Source organism: Anopheles funestus, chromosome 2RL (assembly GCF_943734845.2).
Source record: "Anopheles funestus chromosome 2RL, idAnoFuneDA-416_04, whole genome shotgun sequence".
NCBI lineage: Eukaryota > Metazoa > Arthropoda > Insecta > Diptera > Culicidae > Anopheles > Anopheles funestus.
Genome location: NC_064598.1, coordinates 74,174,650 through 74,193,992, shown reverse-complemented (window position 1 = coordinate 74,193,992; position 19,343 = coordinate 74,174,650). Strand labels below are relative to the sequence as shown.

Sequence of the window (19,343 nt, the reverse complement as noted above, 5' to 3'; positions counted from 1 at the left end):
CTCTCCTTTGGTTTTTAGACTCTTCTCGCTGATATTGAAAGCAGGAAAGGCATGATTGAAGATCTACACACATTCGCACAACCACTGGTAGAATCGTCCGATGAAAGTGTTTCAGCAGAGATCCAAGAAACAGTACAACAGATAACCGTCGTATGGGAAAGTACGCGCGAAAATTTGCGCGAATTGTGTGAACGTTACGAGAAGGCTGTTAAGCTTTGGCAACACTATCACGATGTGTGCGAAACCGTGAAGGACTGGGTGAACCACGAATATACTGACTACGATGAGTTGCATCGTTTAGAAGATCTGCCTCAAGTAGAAGTGTACCAGCAGGCACTGCTCGACCAGCGTCAGGAGGTGGATAAGCTCCGTAAACTGATTGGTGATATAAACGAGCAAGTTGGCTTCAATGTCGGCGATACGCTGTTGGCGGAAATCGACGAATGTAGCAAAAAGCTGGAAGACATTGAGAGGAATGTTGTGGAGCAACGAAATAGAGTGCGTGACCGCGAGGAGGCACGTTTGGATAAAGCCAATGTTGTGCAAACATCTCGGGGTTTGTTGGATCGTATTCAAGAAGTAAGTAATCTCTGATGGTTTATTAATATTCGATATTAATATTGGTATTTCTGTTTACAGAGCCTTCAGCAGGCAGGACATTCTCAGCGCACAGCCGATGAAAATCTGTGTAACAAAATTGTTGATCTTCGTTCGTACATGCTAAGTTTGTGTGTAACAATAGCACGCCTAAAAGACATTCAACGTGATAGAGAACAAGCCGATGATAATGGAAATTTGCAAAATTTCCATTCAGTATCCCAAAACCTGCTTCAGGATACATTCCAGCAATATCAAGAGCTTGTCCAGCAGCTGGTAACTCGGTCGGAAGATGATGAACGTTTACTAGACTTTTGGCAAGAGTATCTGGAATTTGTAATGGCATTCTTGTCTGAGCCCATCCCGAGTGATTACGGGCAACTGAAGGCATACCGAGAGCAGTGCTTACTGATTAAGATGCTTTTGATTAGTTTGCGTAAAGTGTTACTACAAAAAAGCAAGATCGACGTGCGGTTGGTGGAACGATTCAACATGTTAAGCCAACAGCATTCCGATCGGATTGATCGGTACTTGGAACGAATTACGGAAATCGATAATCGGCTTTGGCATTGGGAAAAGTTCCGAACACTCGGAGACAATCTGTATGCGGCGTTGGGTACTATTGAGCGCGAAAAATTTACACTTCAACTGGAGTATATCAATTTGCCTGAGCTACCGAAGTTGATTGCAAAAGTGAATGGATTGCTGGGACAGTTTCCACGGTTAGAGGGAGATTTGAGCGCAATGAATCAAGAGTTAGCTCAGTTGACACTGTATACCAAGGACGAGTGTACGCTAGTTGGCATGCGAAGCGAACAGGGCAAGATAGCCGAAAAAGTCGTCAAGCTGCAAGACAATGTGGAAACTTGGAAGAACTTCTTGTTCAGTATTGACGAGATGCATGGACGATTTACGAAGCAGTCGCACGAAGTTGAAGCTCATCTGCGTGAACTGGAAGAACATCTGAACCAACTAGATGCTGATCAGCGCAGAACAACCGACCAGGGCATGGAACATCGATTTAGTGGTGTACAGGCAAGACTTAATCTGATTAAAAACCATCACGTACGATTAGACATGGTACGCGCGAATTTGGAAGAGTTGGGCCAACTTCATGAAGAACTAAAAGCATGCATAAGCATGTTTGATGTACAGCGGCTCCACAAACGAGTTTGGACGTTGTGGCAAATCTTCGGCAAACTAGAGCAACGTGTCGTACTGTTGATGAAGCTCGCCGAAGCTCGTTCACGCAAGAAGAAATTGTTCCAGGAACATTATCAATTGCTGATGGATTGGATGCGAGTGTACGAAAGGAAAGTGCGTGATCCCGCCAAGTACGAATCGTGTACTGATGATCAAGCGTTTATTCAGAGCATGGAAGACACAATGCGACAAGAGTTGGCCCTTAAGCAGTGGGAGAAAGATTGGTTAATGGCGGTAGGTAGCGACCTTCTGCAGCATTGCTCATCATCGGAAGAATATGAAGAAATTACGAAATATCTTGATTCACTTGAGAAGGATTGGAATTATCTGTGCAGCATGTGTGAGAGTCGCACTGAAACATCCTCGACAGTCCAGATGAGAATGCGTTCGCTTGAAACACGCATTGCCGAGATCAAGTCATGGATGATGAGTATTGAGCGTGAGCTGACAATGCCCTTTGTCGTGGACCGTTTGGAGCAAACGACTCTAGATCGATTGCTGGAGGATTACGAAAAACTACAGCGATCTATTGAAAATAATAGTAGTAACGTGGCAGAGGTGCTTAATCTGTGCGAAATAGTTGCGATTGACGTTCAGTCATATAGTGTCAACATCAACATTCGAAGTATTCAGAGCGATGCAAACGATCTGGATATACGATGGAAAAGAATGTGCCGCGTGTCGGGTAGTCGCAAACGAGAACTGATGGATTTGTGGAATACGTTGTTGAGTTTGCAGAATGGTCTACAGTTTCAGCAATGGGTTTACGAACAGCATGAGTACAATTGTCGTTTGGAACAATCGATGACTACCTTTGACGGCGAGCAGATGGCTGAAGAGCTAGAAAGCATTGCTATACGGATGGCAGAACTTGAAACGAGAGAGGAGTGTCGGGTATGTTTACGCAATCAGTACATATCACTGGTACAAAACGATCTCGTTTCGGGCGAAGGAATACGCTTCATCACGACACCAGTTCACCAAATGTTGCTTGTCTGGGACCGATTGCAACCGGATCTGTGCGAACTACGTAACGATTTAGAACGGTGCAGATCAGATGTGGGCAAGTTTGTGGTAAAGTACGAACAAATCATTCTCGCACTGACGCAGATCGATGTGCAAGTGACACAGATCGAACATCTGCCATCGGAACCGCCAGCCGAAGGTCCTGTTCCTGCAGAGACTCACATTCAACGTCTCCGAGATTTACACAGTGAACTTTTGCTCGTTGTGGATCTGTTCGAAAGGGAGGATTCACTGGGAGCGAAGCTAATTGAGCAACATTCTGCAAACCAAACCCTGACGGCGGACATTAGACAGAAAATGGCCGAGTATCATCAGTTGGGCAATGGTTTGAAGGAACGTCTCGATGCGCTACTAGCCCGTGCTACTGAAGCATTCGAAAAGGACGTAGCCGTCCAGGTGAACACATTGCGGCTGGAACGTAGTGAATCAATTACCGCAAAGGACGCATATCGCTATCAACTAGAGACGGCACTTGCGGAAGCTGTCACCAATTTGGGCAAGTTAGAGGAAGCTATCGGAGCCATCAATGCAAACAACTTTGTCGGAACGACGCAGAACGTATCGAAAGCATCAGCCGCCTGTGAGTCTTCAATCGAGTTGATTAAACATCTGAACACGCTGCTAGTCTCGGAATGTCATGCCACGACGGAGGAAGCATTCAGTTCACGTGTGAAGGAAGAAACGGAACGGTACCAGCGTTTCTTGGCAGAATGGAAACAGAAGCAAGAACAGCTGGAGGAGTCGAGGTATGCAAGCAATTCATTGTGTCCGCATTGTACGCAAACTTTCTTTCCAACCCCATGCGCACGCATCATCCATACATTGAGCCGAACGCTATCAGTGGATGCTAGTAGTGCTAATCCTGCATTAATCAATGCAGATTTTCCAAATTTGTTACAGCTTCATTCATTCATACATTTCTTTTTCTCTTCACTTTTCTCACCTTCTCTCTATTCTTTTTTCTCAAAATCATGTTTGGGCTTGACCGTTGTACTTGCGCACACTATGCCAAAACACACGAAACAAAAATATAACAAACGTACAATTGGTACCCTCCTGTCACGATGGATACATTGCCGAAACATTCACTATACATTACTTCTTTGCTGACTATCTTGTCTACACACTGTTCTTCACAAACTGTCTGTTCCGTCTGTTCGCCGCATCGCAGGATCATACCTAATGCTTACAATTTTAACTGCGTTCAGTAAGTGCTACTCTACTTCTACTGTTAGGACCGTAACTTAATCCGTGATGTTTGAAAGCAAGGCATGTTAGTCGAATTAATCTTATTTTCAAGCATTTCTTCGACTACTAGTGAAGGGAAGTCCGAACAAATTAGTAACGCAATCGCGTTAAACGTCACGCATTAAGTAAACGTCTTAATATTTACTAATTTCTTACTCTCTACACGTCGATCGTGATTCAAATTTATCGACATTTGGAATAATAATAATTTCCTTTCCACATAGCAATGCGGATTACCTGACATGTCCTTTGTGTACCAACCGGAACTGGCAGCAGATTGATAACGATCTGTGGCGTTTGGAGCAATGGTTGTCAATGGCGGAATCAACGCAACGAAATCAACTGTCAAGTCCCCCATCGGATATCGATGCACTGGAAGATACGATACAAGATCATCGAGAGTTCCTGCTAGATCTCGACAGTCACAAGAGCATTATCAAGTCATTGAACATTGTAGGCGAACATCTTGCGACACACACACGGGATACATCTCGTGCAACAAAATTGCGTGAACGGCTGCAGAAAAACAACCGACGTTGGGATACCGTTTGTACCGGTGCCTCCCGGTGGCAGTCGGCATTGAACAGTGCACTGATGGAGAACCGTGAGTTCCACCGTACGATTGCTGAGCTGAGCGGATGGTTGGAACAAACGGAAAACAAGATCAAATCGTCGGAACCGATCGATTTGACTAGCGATCAACGATTGGTGGAAAAGAAATACCGTATGTTCCGGGAGCTTCGCGCAGACTTGATGCGCTGTGAGCCACGTGTGGTTAGTTTGCAGGAAACTACCTCGCAGCTAACGAAATATGTGGACGCCAACAAGTCGGAGAAATTTGATGAAGTGTATGCGAAGTAAGTGTATACTAAACTTCAATCAGGCGAGAGATTCCAAACCTTATTTGATTCTAACCTAATGATAAATCCATTTTAGACTAACTGATCTTCGATTGCGCTTCCACTCGATACGTCGCCTGGTGGAGATGTACATCATCAAGATAGGTGCGGCTTTGGGATATGATAGTAGCACCAGCCTGGCAGACGTTCCATCCACCTCCTCGACGTCGTCACTTTCGACCGTTGATCGACAACAGGCAAGACGCCGACAAGCATCAGATCAGCAGGAGGTAGGTGCAAGCGAGGACACATCTCGATGTGTAATTCTTTGAGAATATATCTTGCCACCACCACCAACACCACTACCACCACCACCTATCCAACCTATACACCATCTCCAACTATTCACCGCTCACCGCCAACGAAGCTTTCGTCGTCGTCGCCGTCTTCGTCCTTTGTCGTCACTGTCGGGCCTGATCCGACGGTTAAGGGCTTATTTTTTTCTGTTGCACACAGTGTGTCAGTAAGTAGTTGAGTTCACGCACGCCTAAACCGCTCGCCACGTCACCCCGAAACCAACCACGACTGTAAATGTTCATCATACGCTCCTCTAAACTATTTTTGGAGTGCTGTTATCATCATTTGTGTGCTGTTTTCGGCTGCAGCAGCTATCCTACACCTCCCAGAAGCAACTATCGTACTGAGTGTGGGAGTATTTCAGGGAAAGCAGACTTATATCTTAGCTTCGCATCCAATCGCAACGCTGACTAGTACTCAGAACAGTTGGATTTGAGACATCTCATCTGTAGTTGTGTAGTGATTGATTAATCATGTCAAAATTAGACTCCCGCTCCTCTCATTTCTTACTTCCTGTGCTCCTGTACTTTCTCCTAATCCATTGACAATTTTGTGTGACATTCATTTATTCGACTCTCTTATATGCTGTAATTGGAATTTTTAATTAAACATTCTTTTCTTATTTCTTTTCCTATTTTTTCTTACTTTATAAAAATTGTTCACCATTTTGATCTGCTCTGCCTCGACACGATTTAAATCTATGCCTATTACTCATATAGAGCCACCAACGAGATGGTAGCGGATCCCGAATCCATCCATCACAAGCGACGGCACACGATTCCAGTACAAAGTAATTATTAGTGTTTATTTTGAATTATGAATTTTAGTTTAGTTTAGAAAGCTGTGAGACAAATTGTTTGTTGACCATTGTTGTTTAAGCAATGTATGCGTAGTTGTGTTAATGTTCACTAATTGTTTTTTGCAAAGCTGTTTTAAGTAGTAATGTAATCAAGTAAAGTGTAGGATACAAGATGAGAAGCTTTTACGTATAAACAAGAATTGTTGTGCAGTATTAGTAGACAATAAATTTAGCTGTATTTTACTACATCCTACCTTACGTAAGGATTGAAGGCAAAGTTACAAATATTTAACAGTATAATAACGATAAGATTAAATGTATAGGGGTTAGCGTACAGCGTATAGTTCACTTAGTACATTGCTTTAATTTATACAATTCTAACGTTTTGTCTTTTCTCCAACATTTACAAATATCTACCCATGCCCTACAAACAGTACTGGTACGGGTATTACAGAGGCCGACGACGATGTCATCAACACCACGATACTCACCCGAAGCTATCGTTTCTTGGGTCGTGTCATACGTGCCTCGTTGCCGATCCAGGCGATGCTGTTATTGCTGCTCGGTGTGGTCACGCTCATGCCCCACGGTGAGGAGTATTCATGTACGCTGGCCAACAACTTTGCCCGCAGCCTGGAACCGATGCTACGCTACCCGAACGGACCACCACCAATCTAGCGACGGTCCATCCAACACAAAACCGATCTACTTTCCTACCCTAACTCCATCCCTTATTCCTTCGATACTCGCAAAATGAGGCAATTCTAATGCAATGAAACATCTGCGTTGGATTACTCTATCCGTACAGGAGTGTGTAATATTAACCGAAATTGTAAACTACTTAAATTTGCTTTATCTCTATTAGATTGAAAAGTATCAATTGAAGTAATTCTGTACAGCTTTTAGGCGTCGTACCATACTGCAAACGTATATTCATTGCACATAGAAAATAGCTAGATATACTCAAATTACGATCGAAAACAACGACAACCACGATGGTGAGCACTTGTGTACCACCAAAAACAGAACATTCTTAATTCCCTTAAATTATAGTACGCTCGATAACCGATGTATAAGCGAGCGGAAGCTAATAATCTACTAACCCTAGGTATATAACAGCATTTTGTTTTCAGCATGAATTTTTATTATGATTCATTTTTGTTTAGCTTGTAGTTAAGCCATTAAGAAATATAATAAAAACATTCTAAATCATAAAACATATTGCGAATATTTTGTGTGTTACGGCACAACCGTTATCTTGTCTTTATTTCTTTGGTCGAAACTCTGAACAATTTTTACAAATTTAACAATTTAACAATCTGTACAATTTCAACAATTTTAATATAGTTCGTGGTTCACCCAAACCTGACGAATTCTCCCGTCTCCTGCGACTATCACCTCGTCTATTATGCCTCGCACCCAACATTTCCTATTCCTTCCATCTACAATGTAGACAAGGTCTCCGCACTTTAGCGGTTTGGTTTCTCCGAACCATTTGGATCTCTGATTTATTGTCGGCGTGTATTCTCTTACCCACCTATCCCACATTACATCTGACTGTTGAGTTCTGTTGAGTTCTACAATATGAATCCCTCAACGCTTCTTTCGTCCGTGGAATAACACGATTATCCATATCTGAAACCCCGCGTAAGAAATGATTCGGTGTCACCGTAGTCAAGGGTCGTCCGTTGATGATGTCTTCAGCTTCCACGATGGTCGTCTGAAGGATCTCGTCAGTCAGTCGTCTTCCGTCATCGATTGCTGCTAGGACGCCTTTAACCGATCTCACCAAACGTTCCCACACCCCTCCCATGTGGGGTGTGATGGGGGGATTGAAGCTTCATTTTGTCCGCGCGTTCGTGAACTGGTCCGCACACTCGCCCTGGATGGTCTCAACTGCCTCGGTGATCTCTCTACTAGCTCCTCTGAAGTTGGTCCCATTATCAGACAGGAACTCAACAGGCCAGCCTCGTCGACAAATGAATCGCCTCAGGGCCATCAGACATGACCGCGTACTCAGCCCATGAATCAAGATGGATTCCACGCACCACCAGGCACGTGAATAGAACTATCCACCTTTTCTCTGTACGTCGTCCAATGGTCACATTGAATGGTCCAATGTAATCAACTCCGGTAAAACTGAAAGGGCGTAGATTTGGTGTCAAGCGTTGCACCGGCAACGGCGCCTTCCTTGGTACGTTAGGACGATTACGACGTACCTTACACCAGACACAAGCTGTAGCCTCCTTTCGTACTGTAGCGTCGAGATGTAGAATGTAGTAAAGCTGTCGAAGCTCGTTCTTCACAGCTTCACGGTAGCAATGTCCGCTCTTCTCATGATGATGACGTACTATCAGTCGTGTGACCACATGGTCGCTGGGAAGTATCACTGGGAATCTCAAGCTGAAAGGAAGAAATTCTGCTCGCTCCATCCGACCTTGCATACGAATAATACCATACTCATCCAACATCGGAGATAGCTTATACAAAGCACTGCTTTTCTCAAAACTAATCCATCGATCAGTTGGTCGATCTTTGTTCTTCATTAATATCGACATCTAATCAATGAAACAGTCGACTTGCGCCATCTTCAATAGCGCTCGCTCTGCTTTCTCATACTCATATTGTTGCAGTGGCATCCGTTTCGTCTCAATCTTCAAATGCGTAAGCAATTTATGTTGTCTATCAGTGGCTCGCAATATTTCTAAAGGCTCACTTTTTGCTTTCCGTCTGCAGTTGGAGATGAATCGAAACACACATGCCATGGTGCGCACTAACACCGTCCACTTTGAGAATCGATTTGCATCAATAATACGATCCTTGTTCACGCCATGGATTAAGAGATGAACTCTTAAATCTTCAGCAGTGTTAATCGGTGGAAGCTCTTACTGTGGCCAATTCTCCTCTTCCTCGTAGAGAAATGAAGGTCCTTTTAACCAAAGGCTTTCTGGTGTCATGTCAAAGTACTCTTCCGAAGTAACTGCGAGGAATCTGACACGAACCCACCTCCTGCACCAACAACAGCCATCGCTTCCATTTTCCGAAATGCTCGGAATCAATCATTGAGTCCCAATCACTGTCTATAACTCTGTCAGTATTCAACGGATCGCCAATCTTTAACCTGTGGTCGGTAGATTGCACCAATGGCTACATTTTCTTCTTGGACTGCCATACCCTCAGATGTCTGTGCCGGAAGTTATTCGAGGAACCAAGTTCCATACCCTGTTTGAGAAAACGTAAAATTTTCCTCATTTTTAAGCAATCTAGCAAAATTTATAAATGTGATATATTTCAATGCGAATTTGTTGCAATAAGTTTCTTTTCACTCAAATAATGCTTTAAGTTAAATAAAGAATAAAAAATCAGAAAAAAAATTACAAAAAATTTTCAACTCGAAAATTTCATAAGGCTTACCCCTTACGTTTTTTTGAGAAATTTTGCAAAAAAAATTAAATTGATTTATTTTAATGCCAATTGGTTCAAATAAGTTTTATTTTCACTCAAATAATGCTTTAAATTAAAAAAAGAATAAAAAATCAGAAAAAAATAAAACAATTATAAAAATTAGAAAATTTTATATGGCTCATTTTTGCACCAAGTTTTGCCTATAACTCGGTCGGTATCCACCGGATCGCCAATCTTTAACCTGTGGTCGATAGATGGCACCAATGGCTACATTTTCTTCTTGGACGGCCATGCCCTCAGATGTCTGTGCCAGAAGTTATTTGAGGAACCAAGTTCCATACCCTGTTTGAGAAAATGTAAAATTTTCCTCATTTTTGCGCCAAATTTTGCCTATAACTCAATCGGTATCCACCGGATCGCCAATCTTTAACCTGTGGTCGATAGATGGCACCAATGGCTACATTTTCTTGTTGGACGGCCATGCTCTCAGATCTCTGTGCCAGAAGTTATTCGAGGAACCAAGTTCCATACCCCTTTTGAGAAAGCATAAAATTTTCCACATTTTTGAACAATTTAGCAAAATTTATAAATGTGATATATTTCAATGCGAATTTGTTGCAATAAGTTTCTTTTCACTCAAATAATGCTTTAAGTTAAATAAAGAATAAAAAATCAGAAAAAAAATTACAAAAAATTTTCAACTCGAAAATTTCATAAGGCTTACCCCTTACGTTTTTTTTGAGAAATTTTGCAAAAAAAATTAAATTGATTTATTTTAATGCCAATTGGTTCAAATAAGTTTCTTTTCACTCAAATAATGCTTTAAATTAAAAACAGAATAAAAAATCAGATAAAAAAAAAAATTTAAAAATTTTAAAATTTCATAAGGTTCATTTTTGCACCAAGTTTTGTCTATAACTCGGTCGGTATCCACCGGATTGCCAATCTTTAACCTGTGGTCGATAGATGGCACCAATGGCTACATTTTCTTCTTGGACGGCCATGCCCTCAGATGTATGTGCCACAAGTTATTCGAGGAACCAAGTTCCATACCCTGTTTGAGAAAATGTAAAATTTTCCTCATTTTTGAACAATTTAGCAAAATTTATAAATGAGATATATTTCAATGCGAATTTGTTGCAATAAGTTTCATTTCACTCAAATAATGCTTTAAGTTAAATAAAAAATAAAAAATCAGAAAAAAATCCACCGGATCGGTATCCACCGGATCGCCAATCTTTAACCTGTGGTCGATAGATGGCACCAATGGCTACATTTTCTTGTTGGACGGCCATGCTCTCAAATCTCTGTGCCAGAAGTTATTCGAGGAACCAAGTTCCATACCCCGTTTGAGAAAGTATAACATTTTCCACATTTTTGAACAATTTAGCAAAATTTATAAATGTGATATATTTCAATGCGAATTTGTTGCAATAAGTTTCTTTTCACTCAAATAATGCTTTAAGTTAAATAAAGAATAAAAAATCAGAAAAAAATTTACAAAAAATTTTCAACTCGAAAATTTCATAAGGCTTACCCCTTACGTTTTTTTTGAGAAATTTTGCAAAAAAAAATTAAATTGATTTATTTTAATGCCAATTGGTTCAAATAAGTTTCTTTTCACTCAAATAATGCTTTAAATTAAAAACAGAATAAAAAATCAGATAAAAATAAAAAATATAAAAATTTTAAAATTTCATAAGGCTCATTTTTGTACCAAGTTTTGTCTATAACTCGGTCGGTATCCACCGGATTGCCAATCTTTAACCTGTGGTCGATAGATGGCACCAATGGCTCTTCTTCTTGGACGGCCATGCCCTCAGATGTCTGTGCCACAAGTTATTCGAGGAACCAAGTTCCATACCCTGTTTGAGAAAATGTAAAATTTTCCTCATTTTTGCGCCAAATTTTGCCTATAACTCAGTCGGTATCCACCGGATCGCCAATCTTTAACCTGTGGTCGATAGATGGCACCAATGGCTACATTTTCTTGTTGGACGACCATGCTCTCAGATCTCTGTGCCAGAAGTTATTCGAGGAACCAAGTTCCATACCCCGTTTGAGAAAGTATAAAATTTTCCACATTTTTGAACAATTTAGCAAAATTTATAAATGAGATATATTTCAATGCGAATTTGTTGCAATATGTTTCTTTTCACTCAAATAATGCTTTAAGTTAAATAAAGAATAAAAAATCAGAAAAAAAATTACAAAAAATTTTCAACTCGAAAATTTCATAAGGCTTACCCCTTACGTTTTTTTTGAGAAATTTTGCAAAAAAAAATTAAATTGATTTATTTTAATGCCAATTGGTTCAAATAAGTTTCTTTTCACTCAAATAATGCTTTAAATTAAAAAAAGAATAAAAAATCAGAAAAAAATAAAAAAATTTAAAATTTTTAAAATTTTATATGGCTCATTTTTGCACCAAGTTTTGCCTATAACTCAGTCGATATCCACCGGATCGCCAATCTTTAACCTGTGGTCGGTAGATGGCACCAATGGCTACATTTTCTTCTTGAATGGCCATGCTCTCAGATCTCTGTGCCAGAAGTTATTCGAGGAACCAAGTTCCATACCCCGTTTGAGAAAATGTAAAATTTTCCTCATTTTTGCGCCAAATTTTGCCTATAACTCAGTCGGTATTCACCGGATCGCCAATATTTAACCTGTGGTCGGTAGATGGCACCAATGGCTACATTTTCTTCTTGGACGGCCATGCCTTCAGATGTCTGTGTCAGAAGTTATTCGAGGAACCAAGTTCCATACCCTGTTTGAGAAAATGTAAAATTTACCTCATTTTTGCGCCAAATTTTGCTTATAACTCGGTCGGTATCCAACGGATCGCCAATCTTTAACCTGTGGTCGGTAGATGGCACCAATGGCTACATTTTCTTCTTGGACGGCCATGCTCTCAGATCTCTGTGCCAGAAGTTATTCGAGGAACCAAGTTCCATACCCCGTTTGAGAAAATGTAAAATTTTCCTCATTTTTGAACAATTTAGCAAAATTTATAAATGTGATATATTTCAATGCGAATTTGTTGCAATAAGTTTTTTTTCACTCAAATAATGCTTTAAGTTAAATAAAGAATAAAAAATCAGAAAAAAATTTACAAAAAATTTTCAACTCGAAAATTTCATAAGGCTTACCCCTTACGTTTTTTTTGAGAAATTTTGCAAAAAAAATTAAATTGATTTATTTTAATGCCAATTGGTTCAAATAAGTTTCTTTTCACTCAAATAATGCTTTAAATTAAAAAAAAAATAAAAAATCAGAAAAAAATAAAAAAATTTTAAATTTTTAAAATTTTATATGGCTCATTTTTGCACCAAGTTTTGCCTATAACTCAGTCGATATCCACCGGATCGCCAATCTTTAACCTGTAGTCGGTAGATGGCACCAATGGCTACATTTTCTTCTTGGACGACCATGTCCTCAGATGTCTGTGTCAGAAGTTATTCGAGGAACCAAATTCCTTACCCTGTTTGAGAAAATGTAAAATTTTCCTCATTTTTGCACCAAGTTTTGCCTATAACTCAGTCGATATCCACCGGATCGCCAATCTTTAACCTGTGGTCGGTAGATGGCACCAATGGCTACATTTTCTTCTTGGACGACCATGCTCTCAGATCTCTGTGCCAGAAGTTATTCGAGGAACCAAGTTCCATACCCTGTTTGAGAAAATGTAAAATTTACCTCATTTTTGCGCCAAATTTTGCTTATAACTCGGTCGGTATCCAACGGATCGCCAATCTTTAACCTGTGGTCGGTAGATGGCACCAATGGCTACATTTTCTTCTTGGACGGCCATGCTCTCAGATCTCTGTGCCAGAAGTTATTCGAGGAACCAAGTTCCTTACCCTGTTTGAGAAAATGTAAAATTTTCCTCATTTTTAAGCAATGTAGCAAAATTTATAAATGTGATATATTTTAATGCGAATTTGTTGCAATAAGTTTCTTTTCACTCAAATAATGCTTTAAGTTAAATAAAGAATAAAAAATCAGAAAAAAATTTACAAAAAATTTTCAACTCGAAAATTTCATAAGGCTTACCCCTTACGTTTTTTTTGAGAAATTTTGCAAAAAAAATTAAATTGATTTATTTTAATGCCAATTGGTTCAAATAAGTTTCTTTTCACTCAAATAATGCTTTAAATTAAAAAAAAAATAAAAAATCAGAAAAAAATAAAAAAATTTTAAATTTTTAAAATTTTATATGGCTCATTTTTGCACCAAGTTTTGCCTATAACTCAGTCGATATCCACCGGATCGCCAATCTTTAACCTGTGGTCGGTAGATGGCACCAATGGCTACATTTTCTTCTTGGACGACCATGTCCTCAGATGTCTGTGTCAGAAGTTATTCGAGGAACCAAATTCCTTACCCTGTTTGAGAAAATGTAAAATTTTCCTCATTTTTGCACCAAGTTTTGCCTATAACTCAGTCGATATCCACCGGATCGCCAATCTTTAACCTGTGGTCGGTAGATGGCACCAATGGCTACATTTTCTTCTTGGACGACCATGCTCTCAGATCTCTGTGCCAGAAGTTATTCGAGGAACCAAGTTCCATACCCTGTTTGAGAAAATGTAAAATTTTCCTCTTTTTTGAACAATTTAGCAAAATTTATAAATGTGATATATTTTAATGCGAATTTGTTGCAATATGTTTCTTTTCATTCAAATAATGCTTTATGTTAAATAAAGAATAAAAAATCAGAAAAAAATATAAAACTTTTAAAATTTTATATGACTCATTTTTGCACCAAGTTTTGCCTATAACTCAGTCGGTATTCACCGGATCGCTAATATTTAACCTGTGTTCGGTAGATGGCACCAATGGCTACATTTTCTTCTTGGACGACCATGCTCTCAGATCTCTGTGCCAGAAGTTATTCGAGGAACCAAGTTCCATACCCTGTTTGAGAAAATGTAAAATTTTCCTCTTTTTTTAACAATTTAGCAAAATTTATAAATGTGATATATTTTAATGCGAATTTGTTGCAATAAGTTTCTTTTCACTCAAATAATGCTTTAAGTTAAATAAAGAATAAAAAATCAGAAAAAAATATAAAATTTTTAAAATTTTATATGACTCATTTTTGCACCAAGTTTTGCCTATAACTCAGTCGGTATTCACCGGATCGCTAATATTTAACCTGTGTTCGGTAGATGGCACCAATGGCTACATTTTCTTCTTGGACGGCCATGCCTTCAGATGTCTGTGTCAGAAGTTATTCGAGGAACCAAGTTCCTTACCCTGTTTGAGAAAATGTAAAATTTTCCTCATTTTTAAGCAATGTAGCAAAATTTATAAATGTGATATATTTTAATGCGAATTTGTTGCAATAAGTTTTTTTTCACTCAAATAATGCTTTAAGTTAAATAAAGAATAAAAAATCAGAAAAAAATTTACAAAAAATTTTCAACTCGAAAATTTCATAAGGCTTACCCCTTACGTTTTTTTTTAGAAATTTTGCAAAAAAAATTAAATTGATTTATTTTAATGCCAATTGGTTCAAATAAGTTTCTTTTCACTCAAATAATGCTTTAAATTAAAAAAAGAATAAAAAATCAGAAAAAAATAAAAAAATTTAAAATTTTTAAAATTTTATATGGCTCATTTTTGCACCAAGTTTTGCCTATAACTCAGTCGATATCCACCGGATCGCCAATCTTTAACCTGTGGTCGGTAGATGGCACCAATGGCTACATTTTCTTCTTGAATGGCCATGCTCTCAGATCTCTGTGCCAGAAGTTATTCGAGGAACCAAGTTCCATACCCCGTTTGAGAAAATGTAAAATTTTCCTCATTTTTGCGCCAAATTTTGCCTATAACTCAGTCGGTATTCACCGGATCGCCAATATTTAACCTGTGGTCGGTAGATGGCACCAATGGCTACATTTTCTTCTTGGACGGCCATGCCTTCAGATGTGTGTGTCAGAAGTTATTCGAGGAACCAAGTTCCTTACCCTGTTTGAGAAAATGTAAAATTTCCCTCATTTTTAAGCAATGTAGCAAAATTTATAAATGTGATATATTTTAATGCGAATTTGTTGCAATAAGTTTCTTTTCACTCAAATAATGCTTTAAGTTAAATAAAGAATAAAAAATCAGAAAAAAATTTACAAAGAATTTTCAACTCGAAAATTTCATAAGGCTTACCCCTTACGTTTTTTTTTTGAGAAATTTTGCAAAAAAAATTAAATTGATTTATTTTAATGCCAATTGGTTCAAATAAGTTTCTTTTCACTCAAATAATGCTTTAAATTAAAAAAAGAATAAAAAATCAGATGAAAATAAAAAATATAAAAATTTTAAAATTTCATAAGGTTCATTTTTGCACCAAGTTTTGTCTATAACTCGGTCGGTATCCACCGGATTGCCAATCTTTAACCTGTGGTCGATAGATGGCACCAATGGCTCTTCTTCTTGGACGGCCATGCCCTCAGATGTCTGTGTCAGAAGTTATTCGAGGAACCATGTTCCATACCCTGTTTGTAGAAACGTAACTACTACGCAAGAAAGAGTGCGTTGTCCCTTCCGGCTCGCTTTATATATACCTTTTTCTGGTCTATCAAGTTGGCAGCCCGTGGCTTGCGCGGAACCCTACAACAGTCCTGTTTTTGTCCTGCCACCACGCAATTTAAGCACGGTTCCAACATTATGCGTTTGTTTAAATCGTAATTATGTTCCTATTAGGGACTCCATTCTCTAAATACTTCACCGAAGCGGTGGAACATTTAGCATAATATCTGGTTAAATATTTCGCCATACAACAATAATTCTATTTCTGATATCACAAAGGGCACAATCGTAATTAAAAATCGTCTAAAAAGTACTCAGAAATCGACGACACCCATGCTGGTTGGTTCGATATTCTGGGTTGGATGGGGAATAAACCAGATGATGCAGTTGGTTCGATGATCGACCAAGAACCATGTACTGCAATTTCATCTGGTTTTATACCAAACATAATAAGCAAGACGAGTACTAAATAAATATTGTACGATGTGGTTCCTGCATTACTGTAATTTATGGATCAAAACTGTTCACAGCACACCGACCCTTAACGGTGTGAAAGATAACTCGCTCGAAGATGCATCTTGAAAAGCCACAAGATAACCGCGTTGCAACTGGCATTTCCGATAAGGATTCGAATACTGCGTGGATGGCAATGTGTTGGTTAGCAAAGCCCTACTGGTGAAGATGCGATAACACGAATCGTTTGTCTCACTATTCTGTGTAAATCATTGACAATCCCTTCATACATACAGTCCCCTGCAGTAAATCGTGTTTCTCTCTGTACGGGTAATAGTATTCTTAGCAAAAGTGGATGCAGATAAGCGAAGAAGCTGATAGTTCTGGTTGCAACATCACCGAAGCAAGATGTCTTTTGAATATACGGAAATCACGGATCCACAGTACGTGCAAAATAAAGAACAAACTGGTGAAGAGGACTACATCATGGTACGCGCGAAACAGTACGCCGATGTGCCTGTTTCTATTCCCAACTGGGAACCACCGGCTTATTGTTACACAAATAGGTAAGAATCGATGCAGTGACTCTTGTAATTAGTACAGTATCCTTAGGAAGTGAGTTTACCGAAGTGAGCTAGTGGGCTAGAACTACGTATAGAAAGTGATAGAGTGTTAGAGACAGGGTGTTTACTCAAATTAAGGAGGATTAAAGAGTTGAGAGAATATTCCGTTGCTTCCAATATATGTATATTTACGGAATTACTTTCCTATTTTTGGTTTTCTGGAATTGGATCACCACTCTAGTAGTGCTCCAGCTAGATCATCATTGTCGAAAATATTAGCGGCTATGGCTAATGGCTAATAAATTTCTTTCACTTTCAATTGGAAAAGATTTCAGAACTACGAGAAAGATCTGCTCGGGATGGAAGTGTTTCCAGACGATGTATGGGTAGCATCGTATCCAAAGAGTGGAACCACATGGTGCCAGGAGATGGTTTGGTTGATTTGCAATGATCTTAACTTTGAAGCAGCACGTGCAGAATCGTTACGTACACGGTTTCCCTTTCTCGAGTAAGTGGTTGTATAAAGCTGTTTCTTCTCACCAGCAAATAATACTTCCTGTGCTTTCAGTGTTAGTTTAATCCACGACGCAAAGATGAGCTCGTTTGAACGTGTGCAGCAGACACCTCGTCCTCGCTTTATTAAGACACACCTGCCAGTGTCAATGCTACCGAAGCAGTACTGGAGTGTAAAACCGAAAACCGTGTACATCAAGCGCAACCCAAAATCAGTGGCCGTTTCATACTTTCATCATTCTCGCGGGATCTTCTACCGTGGCACAATGGATACTTTCGTGCGATCGTTTGTGCGAGAGCATCAGTTTTATTCACCATATCATGCTCATGTCATTGGGTACCATGAACTGCACGACTGCGACAATATACTTCATCTTTCGTACGAGGATATGAAGCGTGATCTTCCGGCAGTCGTTAGTAAGGTGTGTCAGTTTTTCGGTAAGTCCTACAACGAGCAACAGTTGGGAAAATTGTACGAGCATCTCTCGTTCAAATCGATGCGCGAGAATAAGGCTTGCAACTATGAAGATGCAAATCAACCACGAGAGGAAGAGGATCGATTTATTCGGAAAGGCGAGCTGGAAAGCTGGAAACAGGAACTGACCACAGAACTGATTGAGATACTCGATCGGTGGACTATGGAAAAGACTCCAAATATTCAACATAGACAATTGTTTGAATGATCGTACGGTGGAATGCTAGTAGGATCTCTTCAAATGATCGTGTTGGATTGAAAGTTTCGGTTAGCGGAAAATAATATTCTCATCAAAAAGATTGTACCAAGCTGAAAGAAAGAATAAAAGAAATTTTACGCTGTTTAACACAAGCCAAGGACAACATTTCTGTGCTGTAAAGACATACCTGCATCGAGCAGAGGATCACATCCAATATAGTGATCATGCGTACAGTGCGTATCAAGCCACTTCGCATTACATCGAAGCAACCAGTATGATTGATGATGTCCATGGCATCCAGGGCAACCGATCGAAGTAGCTCAGTAACACCCAGAGTGATGCGTTCGCCCATGCAGTGGTGGCGGTTCCGGCAGCAGCTAATTGGAACGAGTACAACTGTTCTACTATCACTCCTGCTGCTGCTGCTGTCGTCTGAGAGTAATAGCCTTGATTTTAAATTTCAATTAATTAACAGTTGTCACCACACATCACTATGATTTGCCCTTCTGATTTACCTTCTAAATTGAGCCTCCTTTTCTGCTGTTTCCCACAACATCCCTTGCCAATCGGAATAATTTTGCACACCACAGCAATGGGAGTGCGTTTGTAGTTCGTTCCAAAATTCACTCCAGATTGTGTCAAATTGATACATTTCCATCCCACCGTAGAGGGAATCCTGCAGTGTGTTGTATGTGGTTTCGACAAATCGAAAGAAAAGGACCATTGCGAACAGATTCGTTACGAGACAGCAGCATGTTAGAGCCGCCCACAGGTGCGACATTCCATTCAAGTGTCGACTGTATGGATCGCTGAATAAACGGTTCGAAATGACGATGGAAGAACCGTGCAGTAGTATCGCCTGAATGTCGACAAGCTGGAGTAGTCGTAAGCCTAGCATCCAGAGCTCATTTGACGGGATTGCACCACTACTAATCAGCATTCCATCGTACCGGTCTAACACTTGCGATCGAAGGTTTTCTTGCAGCACCATTTTCGAACCGGCCACAGCTACTAGCAGAATGTGTATAGCAACGGTTGCGAACAATATACATCGATTCGAACCCATTTCTGACGAAAGCGCAATTCAAACACCGTAAAAGCAGCTCGCAACAAGTAGATAAAAATTGTAGCACGT

The 19,343-nt window shown here is 39.6% G+C and overlaps 3 protein-coding genes across 6 annotated transcripts in view; 2 read left to right on the top strand and 1 right to left on the bottom strand.

The window, feature by feature from the left end:
- The window catches only part of LOC125766571 (muscle-specific protein 300 kDa), an 89,332-nt gene extending 82,046 nt beyond the window's left edge, over positions 1 to 7,286 (top strand). For 3 of the 4 annotated variants that reach the window (XM_049432642.1, XM_049432639.1, XM_049432641.1), the window contains 7 exons: positions 19 to 579; positions 640 to 3,572; positions 3,998 to 4,033; positions 4,299 to 4,931; positions 5,011 to 5,203; positions 5,990 to 6,060; positions 6,504 to 7,286. In XM_049432642.1, the coding sequence (XP_049288599.1) occupies positions 19 to 579; positions 640 to 3,572; positions 3,998 to 4,033; positions 4,299 to 4,931; positions 5,011 to 5,203; positions 5,990 to 6,060; positions 6,504 to 6,747 (4,671 nt within the window). In that variant the 3' untranslated portion in view covers positions 6,748 to 7,286. The remainder of the gene's footprint in view (positions 1 to 18; positions 580 to 639; positions 3,573 to 3,997; positions 4,034 to 4,298; positions 4,932 to 5,010; positions 5,204 to 5,989; positions 6,061 to 6,503) is intronic. The other variant, XM_049432640.1, reaches the window with a different exon arrangement.
- A 9,329-nt stretch (positions 7,287 to 16,615) lies between these two features.
- LOC125766607 (luciferin sulfotransferase-like) lies at positions 16,616 to 18,360 on the top strand. The gene is made up of 3 exons (XM_049432799.1): positions 16,616 to 17,024; positions 17,350 to 17,529; positions 17,590 to 18,360. Exons 1-3 carry the CDS (start codon positions 16,867 to 16,869, stop codon positions 18,215 to 18,217), a joined length of 966 nt encoding a protein of 321 aa, XP_049288756.1. The 5' UTR covers positions 16,616 to 16,866; the 3' UTR covers positions 18,218 to 18,360.
- On the bottom strand, positions 18,232 to 19,296 carry LOC125766611 (uncharacterized). The gene is made up of 3 exons (XM_049432804.1): positions 18,724 to 19,296; positions 18,396 to 18,654; positions 18,232 to 18,318 (listed from the first exon to the last, which is right to left on the bottom strand). The coding sequence occupies exons 1-3, from the start codon at positions 19,272 to 19,274 to the stop codon at positions 18,247 to 18,249; spliced, it is 882 nt and encodes a 293-aa protein (XP_049288761.1). The 5' UTR covers positions 19,275 to 19,296; the 3' UTR covers positions 18,232 to 18,246.
- Between the last annotated feature and the right edge of the window lie 47 nt (positions 19,297 to 19,343).

Coding starts and splice junctions, on each gene's coding strand:
- LOC125766607 (XM_049432799.1), top strand. CDS start 16,867: ATGTCTTTTGAATATACGGAAATCACGGATCCACAGTACGTGCAAAAT. Junction 17,025..17,349: donor GCTTATTGTTACACAAATAG/GTAAGAATCGAT, acceptor CAATTGGAAAAG/ATTTCAGAACTACGAGAAAG. Junction 17,530..17,589: donor ACACGGTTTCCCTTTCTCGA/GTAAGTGGTTGT, acceptor CTGTGCTTTCAG/TGTTAGTTTAATCCACGACG.
- LOC125766611 (XM_049432804.1), bottom strand. CDS start 19,274: ATGGGTTCGAATCGATGTATATTGTTCGCAACCGTTGCTATACACATT. Junction 18,655..18,723: donor AAGGAGGCTCAATTTAGAAG/GTAAATCAGAAG, acceptor TTTAAAATCAAG/GCTATTACTCTCAGACGACA. Junction 18,319..18,395: donor TGATCCTCTGCTCGATGCAG/GTATGTCTTTAC, acceptor TCTTTCTTTCAG/CTTGGTACAATCTTTTTGAT.